At 35.5% G+C, this 17,708-nt stretch overlaps 1 protein-coding gene across 8 annotated transcripts in view; it reads right to left on the bottom strand.

Annotated features, from left to right (window-relative positions):
* LOC102926814 (uncharacterized) overlaps positions 1–17,708 on the bottom strand; it is a 90,300-nt gene that overhangs the window by 54,583 nt on the left and 18,009 nt on the right. For 7 of the 8 annotated variants that reach the window (XR_013042134.1, XR_013042133.1, XM_076544089.1 and 4 more), the window contains exons 8-15: positions 16,665–16,737; positions 15,336–15,423; positions 13,453–13,544; positions 11,502–11,571; positions 8,515–8,543; positions 8,364–8,424; positions 1,176–1,204; positions 1,025–1,085 (exon numbers count right to left, since the gene is read on the bottom strand). Coding sequence is in view for 6 of the 8 variants with exons in the window: in XM_076544089.1 (XP_076400204.1) it covers positions 1,025–1,085; positions 1,176–1,204; positions 8,364–8,424; positions 8,515–8,543; positions 11,502–11,571; positions 13,453–13,544; positions 15,336–15,423; positions 16,665–16,737 (503 nt within the window). In the remaining 2 variants the exon portion in view is untranslated. The remainder of the gene's footprint in view (positions 1–1,024; positions 1,086–1,175; positions 1,205–8,363; positions 8,425–8,514; positions 8,544–11,501; positions 11,572–13,452; positions 13,545–15,335; positions 15,424–16,664; positions 16,738–17,708) is intronic. The other variant, XM_076544094.1, reaches the window with a different exon arrangement.

The following is a 17,708-nucleotide window of genomic DNA, read 5'->3' as shown; positions in this document are numbered from 1 at the left end:
AATACACATTGACCTATATTTCTCACCCTGAACAAAACTCAACTCCAAGTGAATCAAGGATCTCAAAATGACACCAGAAACACAAAATATGAAGGAAGACAATGTGAACTGACTGTTACAAGAAAAGATTTTCTGAATAGAACACCTGTAGCACAGGTACTAAGACCCACATTTAATAAATGGGACTGCATGAAGCTGAAAGCTTCTTTATGGCAAGATATGTTTATAAGTTATAGGATTTTAAATAACCACTATACCATATGATAGTGTGCACTGTGTTATTGAAATATAGATATGAAATATAAATGCATTTCCTATTCCTTGTTACTATGTGACAGTGCACCACAGATGAAGGTAAGATTGTACATTATGAGTTCTAGAACAACACAAAAATTGGTTTCCTTCTGAAGATGTGGTATATTACTGTTTGACCATTCCAGAACAGAATCTCTGAGTTCAAATAAGTTTTTGCCTTGTTATTTCTGGTATCTTTGAGTCTAAGTATTCATTCTGAGATCTAGGTATCAAGAAATCATGGCCAAATATTGGGGAAGTGTCATTAGTCTCATGATTGACTTTTATAAGTTACTAATAAACAGAGAGACTGCACACTGGAAGAGATAAAGTCTTTTTTTTTTTTTTTTTTGGTTTTTCGAGACAGGGTTTCTTTGTGTAGTTTTGCGCCTTTCCTGGAACTCGCTTTGGAGACCAGGCTGGCCTCGAACTCACAGAGATCCGCCTGGCTCTGCCTCCCGAGTGCTGGGATTAAAGGCGTGCGCCACCACCGCCCGAGATAAAGTCTTAGATCACGAGTATTAAACATTTGAACCTGAGCTTATATTTGTAAATGTTTTATATTGTCAGTGTAATATTTTTCAAGCATGTATGCCACTAGTGAGATGGTATTGCTTATGTCAAATTCTATCATCACTATCATCAAGATATAATTGTCATTGGGAAGACTGTGTGCTTTTGAAATATATTAAAATACATTGATCAGGAAAATGTGACTTACAAAATTTACCTGTTTGAGATTGCTGTGTTTCAGACTCTGGTTTGGAAATTCGATGAGAATAATGCCCCAGCTGAATGGATTTTGAAATGAGATATTTAATCAATGTTTTGGACTTCAATCAATATGTAATTATTCGATATAAATATTAAAAGGCATTTACCTCTGGGTGAGGACATTTTTCAGCCCAAACTGAAAGAGAAAAACAAAATTTGTCAAAAAAAAAAATTGAAAAAACAACCACAACAGCATCAAAATAACTTTCAGATTCATATGGAAATAAAAACAACCAAACATAAGAACAAAAGAATGGACAGACTCTGCTATCTCCAATTGGACCAAGAGGTGAGTCACTGTTTTCCTAGACAGCCACCTCAGGCTTTAGACCTTAGGCCAAGGGGCACAACCTGTGTCCCCATACCCCTACTCAGTGCAGCCCCAGTTGCATGCCAGCAGGCAAGACTCCTGCAGGCAGGCCTGACTACCATCACCTCCCTTTAGAACCTGTAATCTACAATTCCCACTCTGTGCCCCATACCTACCCATCCCACCAAAACTGCAGCTGCTCCCTGAGACATAGACTCTGCCAGATTCAATTGGACTAAGAGGTGAGTCACTGCTCTCCCAGCCAGACATCCCAGCCTCTAGGCCTTAGGCCCAGGGGCACAACCCATTCCCACATACCCGAACTCATTGCAGCCACAGTTGCAGGCCAGGAGGCAAGACTCCTGTGGGCAGGTCTTCTCATCACCACCCCCTCATTGAACCCTGCAATCCACAAGTTCCAATCTGTGCCCAAATCCACCCATCCCCCAGAGACCTTAGCTGTTCCTTGAGACTCACATACCATAAGTGCCTATTGGACCAAGAGCAGCTCCTTGAGATACAGATACCACTTGTACTGATTGGAGGAAGAGATGGGTAGATGCCAGTATAAGAACACATTCAACAGCATAAAGAGCAATATGGCACCACCAGAACCTAGTGGTTCTACTACAGCAAGATCATAACATCCAAGCATAGAAGAAGCAGAAGAGAATGACCTTAACAATGACTTTATTAAGATGATAGAGGGCTTTAAAGAGAAAATGAAAATTTTCCTTGACAAAATTAAGGAAAAGACAAAAAATTGGAAGAAAACAATAAATCCAGAAAATCAAGAAAACAAGCAATCAAACAGGTGAAGTAAACAGCTCAAGACTTAAAAACTGAAATAGAGGCAATAAAGAAGACACAAACCAAGAGAATGATGGAAATGGAAAATCTGAGTAAATGAACAAAAACCACAGATGCAAGCCTAACCAACAAAATGCAAGAGATGGAAGAGAGAATTTCTGGCGTTGAAGATACGATAGAGGAAACATACTCATCAGTCAAAGAAAACATTAAGGCCAACAAAGTAATCAAACAAAATGTCCAGGAAATCTGGAACACTATGAATAGACCAAACCAAGAACAATAGGGATAGAAAAAGGAGAAGAATACCAGCTCAAAGGCAGAGGAAATATATTCAACAAAATCATAGAAGAAAACTTTCCCAAATTAGAGAAGGAAATGCCTATGAAGATACAAGAAGCTTACAGAACACCAAATAGCTTGGACTCAGAAAAAGTTGCCTTGCCATATAATAACCAAACCACTAAACATACAATATAAAGAAAAAATATTAAGAGCTGCAAAGGAAAATGGTCAAGTAACATATAAAGGCAGGCAGACCCACCAAATAACACACTTCTCAATGGAGACTGAAAGACAGAAAATTCTGGACAGACATTATGCAAACATTAAGAGACCAAGGATGCCAGCCCAGACTATTATCCTCAGCAAAACTTTCAATCACCATAGACCAAGTAAACAAGATATTCCATGACAAAACCAGATTTGAACAATAACTATCCACCAATCTAGCCCTACAGATTACACTAGAAGGAAAACTCAAACCTAAGGCAGTTAGATGCACCCACAAAAACACATGAAATAGATAATCTCATACCAACAAATCCCAGAGAAGGGAAACACACACACACACACACACACACACACACACACACACACACACACACACAACTTCAGAGATAGACATTATCTCAGAATAAAGGGTTTGAAAAAATTTCTAATCTAATGGATTTAGGAAGCATGCTTATGTAGCTATCCCAATATCTAAAAAAATATAGACTTCAACTAAATTAATCAAAAGAGATTGAGAAGGACATTATTTATTCATCACAAGAAAAATCTATTAAGATGAAGTCTCAATTCTGAACATTTATGCCCAAAATACAAGGACACCCACATATGTAAAGGAAACATTACTAAAGCTTAAATCACACATCAAACCACACATACTAATAGTGAGAGACTTCAACACCCAACTCTCACCAATGGACAGGTCTGCCAAACAGAAACTTAACACAGAAATAAGGGAACTAAGAGACCTTATAACACATATGGAATTAATAGACATCTGCAGAATATTCCACCTAAACACAAAATAATATACCTTCTTCTCTGCACCACATGCAACTTTTTCTAAAACTGACATACTTGGTCACAAAGCAAATCCTAAAAGACAAAAAAATTGAAATAACCTCTTGTGATTTATTGGACCTCCATGGCTTAAAGTTATAATTCAACAACAACACAAATTACAGAAAGCCTACAAACTCATGGCAACTGAATAATGCTCAGCTGAATCACTACTGAGTAGAGGAAGAAATAAAGAAACTAAAAACTTCCTAGAATTCAATGAAAATGAATGTACAACATACCCAAACTTATGGGACACTATGAAGGCAGTGCTAAGAGGAAAGTTCATAGTGCTAAATGCCTGCATTAAGTAGCTGGAGAAATCTCACACTAGCAACTTAACAGCACACATGAAAACTCTAGAAGAAAAAGAAGCAAAGTCAAACAGGAGTTGTAGATGCCAGGAAATGATCAACTTGAGTGCTGAAATCAATAAAATAGAAACAAAGAGAACAGTTTAAAGAATCAATGAAACAAGAGTTGATCCTTTGAGAAAATCAACAAGATAGACAAACCCTTATCCAAACTAACCAAAAGGCAGAGAGAGAGAGAGAGAGAGCATCCAAATTAACAAAATCAGAAATGAAAAGGGAGACATAACAATGGACAATGAGTAAATCCAGAGAATCATCAGGTCATACTTTAAACACCTGTATTCCACAAAGTTGGAAAATATAAAAGAAATGGACAATTTTCTGGATAAGTACCCAATACCAATATTAAATCAAAACTGGAAAAATAATTTGAAAAGACCTATAATCCCTATGGAAATAGAAGCAGTCATTAAAAGTCTCCCAACTTAAAAAAAAGCCCAGGGCCAGATAGTTTCAACGCAGAATTCTACCATAATTTCTAAAAAAAAAAGAATTACTGCCAGTATTCTTCAAATCATTCCACACAATAGAAACTGAAGGAACATTGCCAAACTCTTTCTATGGGGCTACACTTACCCTGATACTCAGATGACACAAAGATGCAACAAAGAAAGAGAATTACAGACCAATCTCCCTGATGAATTTTGATGTAAAAATACTCAATAAAATACTGGCAAACTGACTCCACCAACACATAAAAATCATCCACATGATCAAGTAGGCTTCATCTCAAAGATGCATGAATGATTCAACATATGAAAATCTCTCAATGAAATCCACCATATAAACAAACTGTAAAAAAAAAGCACATGCTCATCTCATTAGATACTGAAAAAGCCTTTTACAAAATTCAACACTCCTTCATGATAAAGGGCTTGCAGAGATCAGAAAAACAAGGAACATACCTAACCATGATATAAGCAATTTACAGCAAGCCAATAGCCAACGTCAAATTAAATGGACATAAACACAAATCAATTCCAATAAAATAAGGAAAAGGCAAGGCTGTCCACTCTCAAGATATGTATTCAATATAGTACTCGAAGTTCTAGCTAGAGCAATAAGACAACAAAAGCAAGTCAAGGGGGACACAAATTGGAAAGGAAAAAGTCAAACTTTCACTATTTGCAGATGTTATGATAGTATACATAAATGACCCCAAAAATTCTACCAGGGAACTCCTAAAACTGATAAAAACAACTTCAGTAATGTGGAGGGATACAAAATTAACTCAAAAAAAAACAATAGCCTTCCTATATACAAATGATAAATGGGCCAAGACAGAAATCAGAAAAACATCACCCTTTACAATAGCCACAAATAATATAAAATATCTTGGCGTAACTCTAACCAAACAAGTGAAAGACCAAAAGAAAGAAATTAAAGAGGATATCAGAAAATGGAATGATCTCCCATGCTCATGGATAGGCAAAATCAATGTAATAAAAATGAAAATCATTCTACAGATTCAATACAATCCCCATCAAAATTCCAACACAATTCTTCACAGACATCAAAAGAAAAATACTCAACTTCATATGGGAAAAAAACAAGGATAGCTAAACAATCCTTTACAATAAAGCAACTTTGTCAGGCACAGACACTGAGAATAACAATTAATAAATGGGACCTCCTGAAACTGAGAAGCTTCTATAAGGCAAAGGACACAGTATATAAGACAAAATGACAGCTTACAGAATGGGAAAAGATCTTCACCAGCCTCACATCTGACAGAGGGCTGATCACAAATTATATACAACTCAAGAAACTAGACATCAAACTACCAAACAGTACAATAAAATAAAATATATGGGCTACATATATAAACAGAGAATTCTCAATAGAAGGATCTCAAATGGTCAAAAGACATTTGAGAATTTGATCAACATCATTAGTCATCAGGGAAATGCAAATCAAAACAACTCTGAGAAACCATCTTACACCTGTCAGAATGACTAAAATCCAAAACACAGATGACAGTGTATGTTGGAGAGGACGTGGAGCAAGGGTAATACTCCTCCACTGTTGGTGGGAGTGCAAACTTACACAGTCTCTTTGGAAATCAATATGTCGACTTCTCAGAAAATTGGGAACCAATCTACCTTAAGACTCAATGATACCATTCTTGGGCATATGCAAAATGGATGCTAAATTATCCAGGACACTTGCTCAACTATGTTCATAGCAGCAGTATTCATAATAGCCAGAACCTGGAAAAAAAACTAGATGCCACTTAACAGAAGAATGAATAGAGAAAATGTGGTACACATATACAATGGAGTATTACTCAGCTATGAAAAAACAATGACATCATGAGGTTTGCAGCCAAATGGATGGAACTAGAAAATATCATCCTGAGTGAGGTAGCCCATATTCAAAAGGAAAAACATAATATGTACTCACTCATCAGTGGATACCAGTTGTAAAGCAAAAGATAATCAGACTATAACCCATTGCTCCAGAGGTAATAGGAAACAAGGACTCTAAGAGGGTCAGATGGATTGCCTTGGGAAGGGGAAGCAGATGAGATCTCCATGAGTAAAGTGGGATAAGGAGAGGCAATAGAGAGGAGAGTATAGGGCATGAGAACATGAGGGGATGGGATTTTTGAACTGGGGAAGGGATGGAGTGGGAGAGCAATAAAAGAGATCTTGATAGAGGGAGACATTGTGGGGTAAGAATGAAACCTGGTGCTAGGGAAATTCCCTAGCAATAGTGGAGAGAGTGCCTGAACTGACCTACCCTGGTTCTCAGATTGTGAATACCCTAACTGTCATCATAGAGCCTTCATCCAGGAACTGGCGGAAGCAGATGCAGAGATCCACAACCAAACATCGGGCTGAGCTCCAAAAATCCAGTTGAAGAGAAGGAAGAGGGATTATACAAGCATAGGAGTCAAGATCACGATAGGGAAATCTACAGAGACAACTGAACCAAGCTCATAGGAACACACGAAGTTCAGGCTGACAGCTGTGGACAGCTGTGACAGTTGTGTCGGTTTGTCTGTTGGAAGGGCCCCTGGCAGTGGAACCATGATCTATCTCTGGTGCATGAACTGGCTTTCTGGAGCCCATTACCTGTGATGGGAAGCCTTAGTCTTGATGCAGTGGGGAGGGATTTGGTTCTGCCTCAATTGATTGTACCAGGCTTTGCTAACTGCCCTTGGGAGGCCTTACCCTTTTGAAGGAGGGGCTGGGGATGGGCTGGGGGAGAGAGGAGGAGAGAGATGAGAGGGGGAAATCAATGGTTGATAAGTAAAGAAAAAATTAAATAAAAAAGAACAAAAGAATGAAAAACCTAACTCTGGATAGAGATAAAAGGATACTTAATACTAAAAGAGGATGGAGAAATCACTATCTTAGATTTCATGTTTTGTTATAGAGCTAAACTAATAAAAACAGCATTGTTCTAACATCACAAAAGACATGTTGATTAATGAAATCAAATTGAACATCAAACGGAGATCCACACATTAATAGACACATGATTTTTTCCATATAGAAACCAAAAATACACACTAGGTAAAAAACACCTTCCACACATGGAGGTGAACCCATCCTGGTTGCTGCATTAAGAAGACTACACATAGATCTGTATTTATTACCCTGAAAAAAACCTCAATTCCAAATGAATCAAGGATCTCTAAATAAGACCAGAAACCCTGAATATGACAGAAGAGAAAGTGTGGAATAATCTTGAACTCATTGGTACAGGAAAAGACTTTCTGAATAGGACACCTATACCACAGGCACTAAGACCCACATTTAATAAATGGACCCACTTGAAGCTGAAAGTTTCCTATGGCAAGATATCTATGCAAGTTTTGGGATTTTCAAAGATTGTTCCACTAAATAATAGTGTATGCTGCGTTATTGAAGTACATTATAGATAAGAATTCTTAAATACATTTCCTATTCCTTATAATGAAATTACAGTGCACTATGAATGAAGTGAAGCAGTGCACTATGAGTTCTAGAACAACACAAAAATTGATTTTCTTTTCTGAAGGTATTGTATACTGCTGTTTGTCCAGTCCAGAACAGAATCTCTGAGCTCAATTAAGTTTCTGCCTTGTCCTTACAGTTATTTATTTGTGTAGGTGTACATTCTGAGACCCAGGTATCAAGAAATCATGGTCAATCATTGGGGCAGTCTCATTAGTCTCATGATTGACTTCTATAACTCACTAATAAACAGAGAGATTGCATGCTGGAAATGATAAGGCAGTGGAACATAAGTATTAAACATTGAAGCTAAGCTGTCATTTGTAAATGTTTTATATTGTCAATGTAATGTACTTCAATGCTTTTTGAAGTATGTATGCCACTAGTGAGTTGGCATTGCTTATGACAAAAACTTCCACAATTATCATCAAGATATAATTGGCATTGGGAAGACTGTGTGCATTTGAAATGTATCAGAATACACTGATCAAGAGAAAGAAAATTTACCTGTTTGAGATTGCTGTGTTTCAGACTTGCATTGGGAGATTAGATGACAGTAATTCCTCAGCTGAATAAGTTTTGAAATGAGATATTTAATCAGTGTTTTGGAGTTCAATCAATATATAATTATTCAATATAAATATTAAAAGGCATTTACCTCTGGATGTGGACATTTTTCAGCCCAAACTGAAAGACAAAGAAAGTACAGTCATTCTCATGTACAATAAGAATTCAAACCTACCTTTATGAAGGCTTTGGATGGCAATGAATTCTCATTCCCTTCTTTCAAAATAAACACCTATTATTTTACTGGTTGGGGGGTAGCTGACATGAAATATATCAAAAGAAATCTATTGATTCAATTTAATTCTCATCAAATTCCAATATAAGTTTTCAGAGAAGTTAAGAAAACAACCAAAAAAGCATCAAAAAGCCTTTCAGGTTCATATAGAAATAAAAATATCCTGGATAGATTTAAGAAGAGTGTCAATACAAAAGAGGTTGGAGAAATAGTATGTTTTTATTACATACCCAGATTGTATGTTTTATTACAGAGCTAGAGTAATAAAAACATCATGGTTCTAGCATCACAATAGACATGCTGATTAATGAAATCAAATTGATGTCCAAACACTAAGGACATCTGATTCTTGATAAAGAAACTAGAAATACACTCTGGTTAAAAAATAGGTACCCTCACGATGAGCACCACACTTTATGGCTACATGAAGACTGCACATAGGTGTATTTATTACCCTGAACAAAACTCAACTTCACATGGATCATGGATCTCAAAATAAGACTAGATACCCTGAATATGACAGAAGAGAAAGTTTGTAATAGACTTGAACTCACTGGTACAGGAAAGACTTCTTTAGAGAACACCTGTACCATAGCACTAAGACCCATATTTAGATAATGGGACCACATGAAACTGAAAGCTTCTTTATGGCAAAGGACACCATCAGTTGGGAAAAATATCAAGCTACAGAATATGAAAAGAACTTAAGCATTTAAAACTGTAGCATACAGTTAATATCTAAAACATAAAGAAGAAAAAATTGGACTCCCAGGAAACAAATAACCCAATGATAATGGTGTTCAGGGATACAATGACAATTTTTTTTAAGATGAAACACAAACTGCTGACAAACTTTTAATAAATGCTCATCATCTTATTTATCAGGAGAATGCAAATCAAAAGTACTTTGAGATTTCATTGTAGCCCTGTTCGAAGTTCAATTAAGCAAATGATGACTCATGCTTGTGAAGATATGGCAAATGGGCCACTTATTCATTGCTGATGAGAATGAAAACTTTCACAGCCATTATAGAAATCAGTGTGCCATTTTCTCAGGAAGCTGGATATTGATTCTTCTCAAAATCCACCTATACATCTCTCTCTCTCAAATACCCAAAGGTCTCTATATCCTACTACATAATTACCTGCTCATACGTTTTCATTATTGATTTATTTGCAATAGCCATATTTAGGAAATAATCTAGGTGTCCTTTAACTGACAAATATATAATGAAAATGTGGTGCACTTACACAAAGGGGTGTTTTGCTGCTATCAAAAAGGAAATTAGGAAATTTACATAAAAATGTATGAAGCTAGAGAAAAACCATCATGAGTGAGGAGAACCAGATCCAAAAGTCAAATATTGTATAATTTCCCTCATGTGTGAGTGTTAGTTAGCATTTACGTTTTCAACATGTATGCTAAAATCCATATAACCACAGAGATTATGCATCAAGTAAGGGACTGCTTGAGAGGATCATTCAAATAAAGGTAAATAGAACATATAATTATAGAGAGACAGTGGGAGGAAGGGCAATGGAAGAGAGAGGTTAGGGTGGGAATATGGGGATGGACAATTTACTAAGTCCACTTGAAAAACCATATGGAAACCTACTACTGTAGATTTCTAAATGTATATGTATATAAAATAAATCCAAATGAAGCCTCTAACTAAGAGATAAAATAAGAAATAAAGCCCCAGTTAGACATCTTTCACCAAACATGAAACTTTTAGTTATGCACAGTTGAGTCAATGGCTAAAGGGACACCATGGATAACCCTAGATATTTCAGGTACAAGAGAACTCACAGATCCTCCTGGGACTATCTCAATTTTACACATTGCTCATGCTTATTAACATATGGGGCTTATTACCACTTTTGTTGTCTCTTATCTAAGTGTAAATTTATTCAGTGATTTCTTTGGATAGTATATATAGTATATTATACTAGGATTTGTCTTATGTAAAATCTTTTTTTATTTTATTTTACAATACCATTCAGTTCTACATAACAGCCACAGATTCCCTTGTTCTCCCCCTTCCTGCCCCCCTCCCCTTCCCCCCAGCCTACTCCACATTCCAACCTCCTCCAGAGCAAAGCTTTGCCCCCCAGGACTGAGATTGACCTGATAGACTCAGTCCAGGCAGGTCCAGTCCCCTCCTCCCAGAGTGAGCCAAGCGTCCCTGCATAAGCCCCAGGTTTCAAACAGCTAACTCATGCAATGAGCCCAGGACCTGGTACCACTGCCTAGATGCCTCCCAAACAGATCAAGCCAATCAACTGTCTCACCTATTCAGAGGGCCTGGTCCAGTTGGGGGCCCCTCAACCTTTTGTTCATAGTTCATGTGTTTCCATTCGTTTGGCTGTTTGTCCCTGTGCTTTATCCAAACTTGGTTTCAACAATTCTCGCTCATATAAACCCTCCTCTTTCTCACTAATTAGACTCCCAGCACTCCACCCGGGGCCTAGCCATGGATGTCTGCATCCAGATTCCTCAGTCCTTGGATGGGGTTTCTGGCACAACTATTAGGGTGTTTGGCCATCCCATCACCGGAGTAGGTCAGTCCCGGTTGTCTCTCGGCCATTGCCAGCAGTCTATTGTGGGGGTATCTTTGTGGATTTCTGTGGGCCTCTTTAGCACTTTGTTTCTTCCTTTTCTCATGTGGTCTTCATTTATCATGGTCTCCTATTCCTTGTTCTCCCTCTCTGTTCTTGATACAGCTGGGATCTCTACTCTCTTTCCCTCGACCCTCGCCCTTTATTGTTCTCACTCAAGTCCAGGTTGTTCATGTAGATCTCAGACATTGTCTTATAAAAAATCTTTAAATGATGACTCATACCTTGATTTATTTCATCTTCTTTTGCATTATTTCCTATGTTGGATGACTGGGCAGCTTTTCTGGAAGCTTCCTGCAGTGGATTATGGTTAAACACACTGTGTCACATGATATTAGTAATGTATATCCACAAGATCTTATTTTCTATTTTTGAACATACTGTGATATCTGATTTTAAGAAAATTTTTCATGAGAGTATATGCAGTATATATCAAAGATCATGGTATTTGAATGGGAAATATCATATACAGTCAAGTTTAAGCCTATATTTTATTTCCCAATTACATCCAAGAAATATAGAACAGAGGAAAACATCCACAGACAGAGTAATAACTGATATGCATCTATCAATAAAGGTATCAATAAAGGTAATTATTCAATATTATAATACATAAAACTAATATGTACTTCTTACTAAAGTTGGAGGATGTTAATGCCACAAATGTTCACATTCTTAGTAGGGCCATCTGCTAGTACAAGTTTAACATTAATCATGAAGTGTTATAAAATGACACTATTTGTGTGGTTAGGCTTGATAAGGGATATGTATTATGTTAAAAAGCATTTATACTGTATCAAGTTGATTGTGAAAGGAACAAGGCAGAATGTACTTAATTTCAGTAAAAGCAAACAAACAAAACTGACATATGTTGTTAATTTCTTATAGATGGTAAATCTGGATCAAAATGATAAAGCAGAGAAGATTTTGTTTCCTACATTACCTTTAAACAACATTAGAACACTATGCAGTTTCAAGATGCAAATGTTTATCCGTGAACAAAAATCTTCCCCAAACACATTTTCACATTCTGCATATTTAATGGAATAACCAAGTCTACTTTCTCATCATTCAAGAATTTAAAAGTTATGAGAATATGTTGTCCACTATTCTATATGTACAGTAATGCCATTCTCTTTGACAGTTACTGAGTAGTCACTCCTTCATCTTCTAAACCGTGCTAGCCTTCATACTTAGAGCTCTGATGACAGAATACCGTTCTCACTCCCACCCTGTCTTAATGAAAATCTTACATAAATCCCTGCACCATATGTTTTCTTTATGACAAAAATGCACCTATCTGACCTAAAACAGTTGCTTTTTACTTGTTTTGTGTTCTATCACTATAGCATAGGATTCCCTCTGAAATACTTGATTTCTCAACATAGAGTAGATATTGACTACAAAGATTTATGTGGGTTTGAAACATTAAAAATGCCTTTAGAACACACTCATACTTCAGTAAGTACCTAACATTGTATTGTGTCTCTGAACACAGTATGGAAAAGGGAAATTATAGTGTCTTGAATCTATTTGGATTCTCTACATTAACACAAATATATATACATTCATTAAGGGCATTGGACAATGATATGGAAACAATTGCTCTTCTTCATTGAATTAGGCAAAATAGTTGAGCTGTTCCTTCACAATTAAGCCTCCTTTATGGAATCAAAAATTCTTTTTATTGGCAGTTTAGTTGATTATATGTCCATATTGTCTTCTCAAATGATGACCTTGAAATAACCCAATGACCATAATGAAAAAAATTTCTCCTTTGCATGACTGAGTATAATCATCACATAACAAATTTAGTTCTTGCAGGTAGAATCAGCTTTATGAAATGACTCCAACTCTGAAATCTTTAATTTTATCTCATCCAATATTCATGGAGAGCCATGAAACTCTCCAGCCCTGTAAAGAGCTTAACATAAAGCACAGGTAATAATCACATAATTATTCATCCAATTATTTACAAAAGAAAATGATTAGCCATGTAGCTGTATTATAAGAGTACAATGTGTTTTATAATAGATAAAAGTCTTTCATTTCAATTTTAAATTATCATCTAGATACTGCATATAATAGCCTGAAATGAAGTTTCCTTTGGACTATGGTAAAATCACTAAACCAAAGAGAATTTGGTAAGAAATTTAAATTTAAACAGTTACATACCAATTTTTGAGAGTCTTCATAATTATTACAAACATTTTCACTTTCCAGTTTTAAATCCAGTATTGTTTCTAGCTCTAGTTCTTCTAACATATCTACATATTATATATAAAAAAATAAATATAACAATTAGATACAAAATGCTCTATGACAATAGATTGAAATACAATTGTAATTACAATATGGAAAAATTACTCTTATTAAAAATTTCAATTAAATATATTTATATATGAATAATTATATCCTTAGATAAATTTCTTGGTTGTAGAAATACCAGTATATCACTAGTATAGACACTACATGTTGCCAGTCTCAAGAAATACTAATATTTGCCTAACTCATCTAGAAATTAACACACTTCTCATAAATGACCAAGCTCTCTAAAATCTACATTTTCAGATGTCATAGATTTTTTAGAACATTTATCTCATGCTCACATCCACAAGCACATTCAAAACTGTCAAATTAAGGAAATTGGACAAGGATTGGAAAATAATTGTTTTATTGAAACTAGAAGAATGGTTTTAGTTGTAAGGTCCAATTGCTCAAGACACCACATACTTTAGACACAGAATTTGGAGTAATTTATCTGGAACTGACATGAACACTTGCTTTCATACTATGAGAACATGCTATGCAAAGTGCCAAGGGAGATAAGCAATCAGTAATCCCACCAGCAGAAAAATGTTACACACCAAGATGTCCACAAGCATGGCAGATATCACTCATGCTATGATAGTGGCACATTTACTTTTTGGGTAACCAACAGATGTACTACTGATCTTGAGACTCACTCAATGAGAAATTTATTCCTTGTTCTGGAAAACTAACCAAACATATGGATGGAGAAATCATAAACACTAGGAGTCATGTACTACTACCACTTTCTTATAATAGTATACTTATGCTGCTCTTATAGTCATGTTTATATGCATAGAAGAATGTAGCTGTTATTTCTCCTCAAAGAATTTACTTTAAGCAGTACATAGAAGTATTATATATATATATATATATATATATATATATATATATATATATATATATATATACAATTAATCAAAATTCAAGAAGTTACCATGATATGCCCAGCCCCCAATTATAAAACCCTAAATCTAAGGATCAGAAAAAATAGCAAGAATGGGATAGTTAAATTGTAAAATCAGAGTACCAGGACTCTTGAAACTACACAGCATCTTCTATGCATGACTTGGATATTGCTACCATGAAATTTCAAAAGTATGATTTCTGAAAAAAAACACCTGCATAAGGACAATACCAGATGAAATGCTACTATAGGTGAAGTAAATTGCACAATACACAACCCCCAGATGTAGATCTGTAGGCAATCAGTGGCTGCTAAAAAAAAAGACAAATCCGTTGATTTTCCAAAGATGAGCTCTATAGTAGAATAATAGGTTGTGCAATTCCAGTGATCAGTCCTAAACACATGTACGTATAAGCAACACTAAACAAATACACACATACATACAAGCATTCATGCACTCACAAACACACAGAGACACAGATACACACACATACACACACACAGTGTGTCTTTACCAATAGTATAGAAGAGAAGTCACACAGAGAATTATTAAGGACTTGAGCACAGAACGGGTTGTAGGAATAGTCAGAAAGCTGAAAATGATGTAAATATAATAGACAAGCATGAAATTATCAAAAACTAAATAAAATAAAAGGCGACTCTTTTACTGACATTCTTACTTCAACCTTTGGATGACAGTTTTTCTTGCCTACCATTGCATTTTTACTTTTGTTTGATTTAATATGTATTAAGTGGGTTATTTTATTTGGCTAAGGTATTTGTTGTTGTATTTCAAGCAAACCTCTGTCAAATGATCTTACAAGCTAAGCATGTGTATTACCTTCTTGTGCTTCGGTATTTTCATGTTGTATAAAAGCTATTGGTAAGTCATCTGTTCCACTTTCCAGAATATTCTCAGAAATATCTTGCTAAAGTAATGAAAAATAATAATGAGAATATAGTTAAATTTCTAATTTTGAATTCAATTAAACTTAAAAATAGGGGAATATTTTAAAATCAGAATGTTTTCATAGACAAGCTTGCATGCTCTTGAGATCAACCTGTTTTTCACCTCCTACAGTCACATATGCTAAGAAAAACCAAGCCTGGAAGGAAAAATAGAAAATGATGAATTTTAAGATAAAGTCTGTGCCATGGTGCCTGGATCCAACATATTACTAGAATGAATAATGCAAAGCTACTATTATACTAATTTTGAGAGAAAGATTTTGTATTTCTGAATTTTAATCACCTTACATTTTTTTCTAGATAAAGTACTAAGATGCTGTGGGATGGCCTTTCTGTATGCTGTGAATATATATTGCTCCAACTGGTTAATAAATAAAGCTATTTTTTGTGTATGGCAGGGCAGGATAGAGCCAAGCAGGAAAACCAAGAGAGACAGAGGAAGAAGAAGGGTGGAGTCAGGGGAGACACTGCGAGTTGCCTGGGGTAGCAAGTTGTAATAAAATACAGGTAACGCCATGAGACACGTGGCAACACATAGACTAACAGAAATGGATTAATTTAAGACGTAATAGCTAGCAATAAGCCTGAGCCATATAGCAAACAGTTTATAATTAATATAAGCCTCTGTGTGTTTATTTGGGACCGAATGGCTGCAGGACACAAGGAAACATCCACCTACACCAGACTTAAAAATTGCTTTTAAAAGTTAGTATCATGAGTGAAAGATTTTTTAAAATGTACTCTAAAAACTAATACTAATTTCTAAACTCTTTGATACACTATTTGGAAATGTAAGCTATTGATGAGATACATTAAGTAACATAATGAATAGGTTGGTCTACATATTTAAAGAAGCCTGAAAATGATGAAAGTCATGCTATAAGATATAAAGATAAAACCAGTAATAGTTATTTGTCCTAATATTCCAAAATTTCAAATTCCCTCCACTGTGGTAAACTATACAAACTATAATTTTTCTGTGATTACTTATTTTTTACCTCACTTTTGTCTTTCATACCCTTAAAATAAATTTTATGTTTTGGTATTTTTCACAGCCAATACAGTAATATTGTCATAATTTTATAAAAATATTTCTAGTAATTCTCCATCTAAAGTGATTAAAAGTTCTATATTATACCATTTCAAACTCCACAAAGAAGAAACTCAGCCCAAGAATTTACCTCAAAAAGACATTGATTACCTGGATTTTCAAATGATCTCTGTCCTCCATCCTTGCACACACAGAATTCAGAGACTCAGATTTGAAGTGATTTCTTTGAAGCAAAAATACAAAACAAATAAGTAAGTAGTGGTCAAAAGCATTTCTCCCTGGATGTTTAGTTATTTGAATAGCAAATGGTATTTCTGTTGTTATTAGACATTTGTTTTCTAAAATTTGTTCAGTTGTTAATTTCTGCCTCCAATTCTAATCTCTGCACTTATCAAGAAAGATTCACACATAGTTCCACATCAAATAGTGTCAGTCAGTACATTTGTGGAACCTGAAAAATCATTTGTTTTGAAAACTGTCCTAATGATTGCACACAAATTACAATTAATTGTCCACATACTCTTTCACCATTAATTTAAATAAAAACAATAGTTCAAAATAAAACAAAACAATAGTGACCTCATTCTACTCTACTAATAAAGCACAAAAATGTATAACTACTAAATGGCAACCTTCATTCTTCAGCATGGAAAATACCCATTGAAAGGAAACCATCACATCTATTCATTGTAAAACAACCAGTGAAGTAATGAAAAACATGTGAAATCCTTAAACATTAAAGTTGTAAGTGAACAAACAAATGTGTACATCGAGGTTTGGAATTCCCTTTTCAGGGGTGTTCAAATAATTTAATTGTGCTTCCTACTTGGCTCAGGCTGATTCAGAAACTACCAAACACTGAAAAACCTTCATATGTGCTCAGTTGAAGGCACAGAGTTCTGGAAAAGCAGATCCCTTGGACTTTTGCCTCTGTTTCCCTCTATGTTCTCTAGATGTCTTCCTTTTATAGGATACCACTCCTCGATCCCTCTTGTGCACTCTTCAGTGATGCTCTCCAGCCTTTAAATATTCATCCCAGGAAGGTGCAGATTCCTGAAAGTACAGTCTCAAAGAATCTGAAAGACAGCTAGTTCCCTGTTTCAGGCACATAAGCTAAATGGAGGGTCAGCAACACACATTCCAAGCATAGACATGTTACTAAATTATATGATTATGTGCTGCAATTCCAATCTG

Source organism: Peromyscus maniculatus, chromosome 1 (assembly GCF_049852395.1).
Source record: "Peromyscus maniculatus bairdii isolate BWxNUB_F1_BW_parent chromosome 1, HU_Pman_BW_mat_3.1, whole genome shotgun sequence".
Lineage (NCBI taxonomy): Eukaryota > Metazoa > Chordata > Mammalia > Rodentia > Cricetidae > Peromyscus > Peromyscus maniculatus.
Note: the sequence above shows the minus strand (reverse complement) of the source record. Positions and strands in the feature narration are given on the sequence as shown.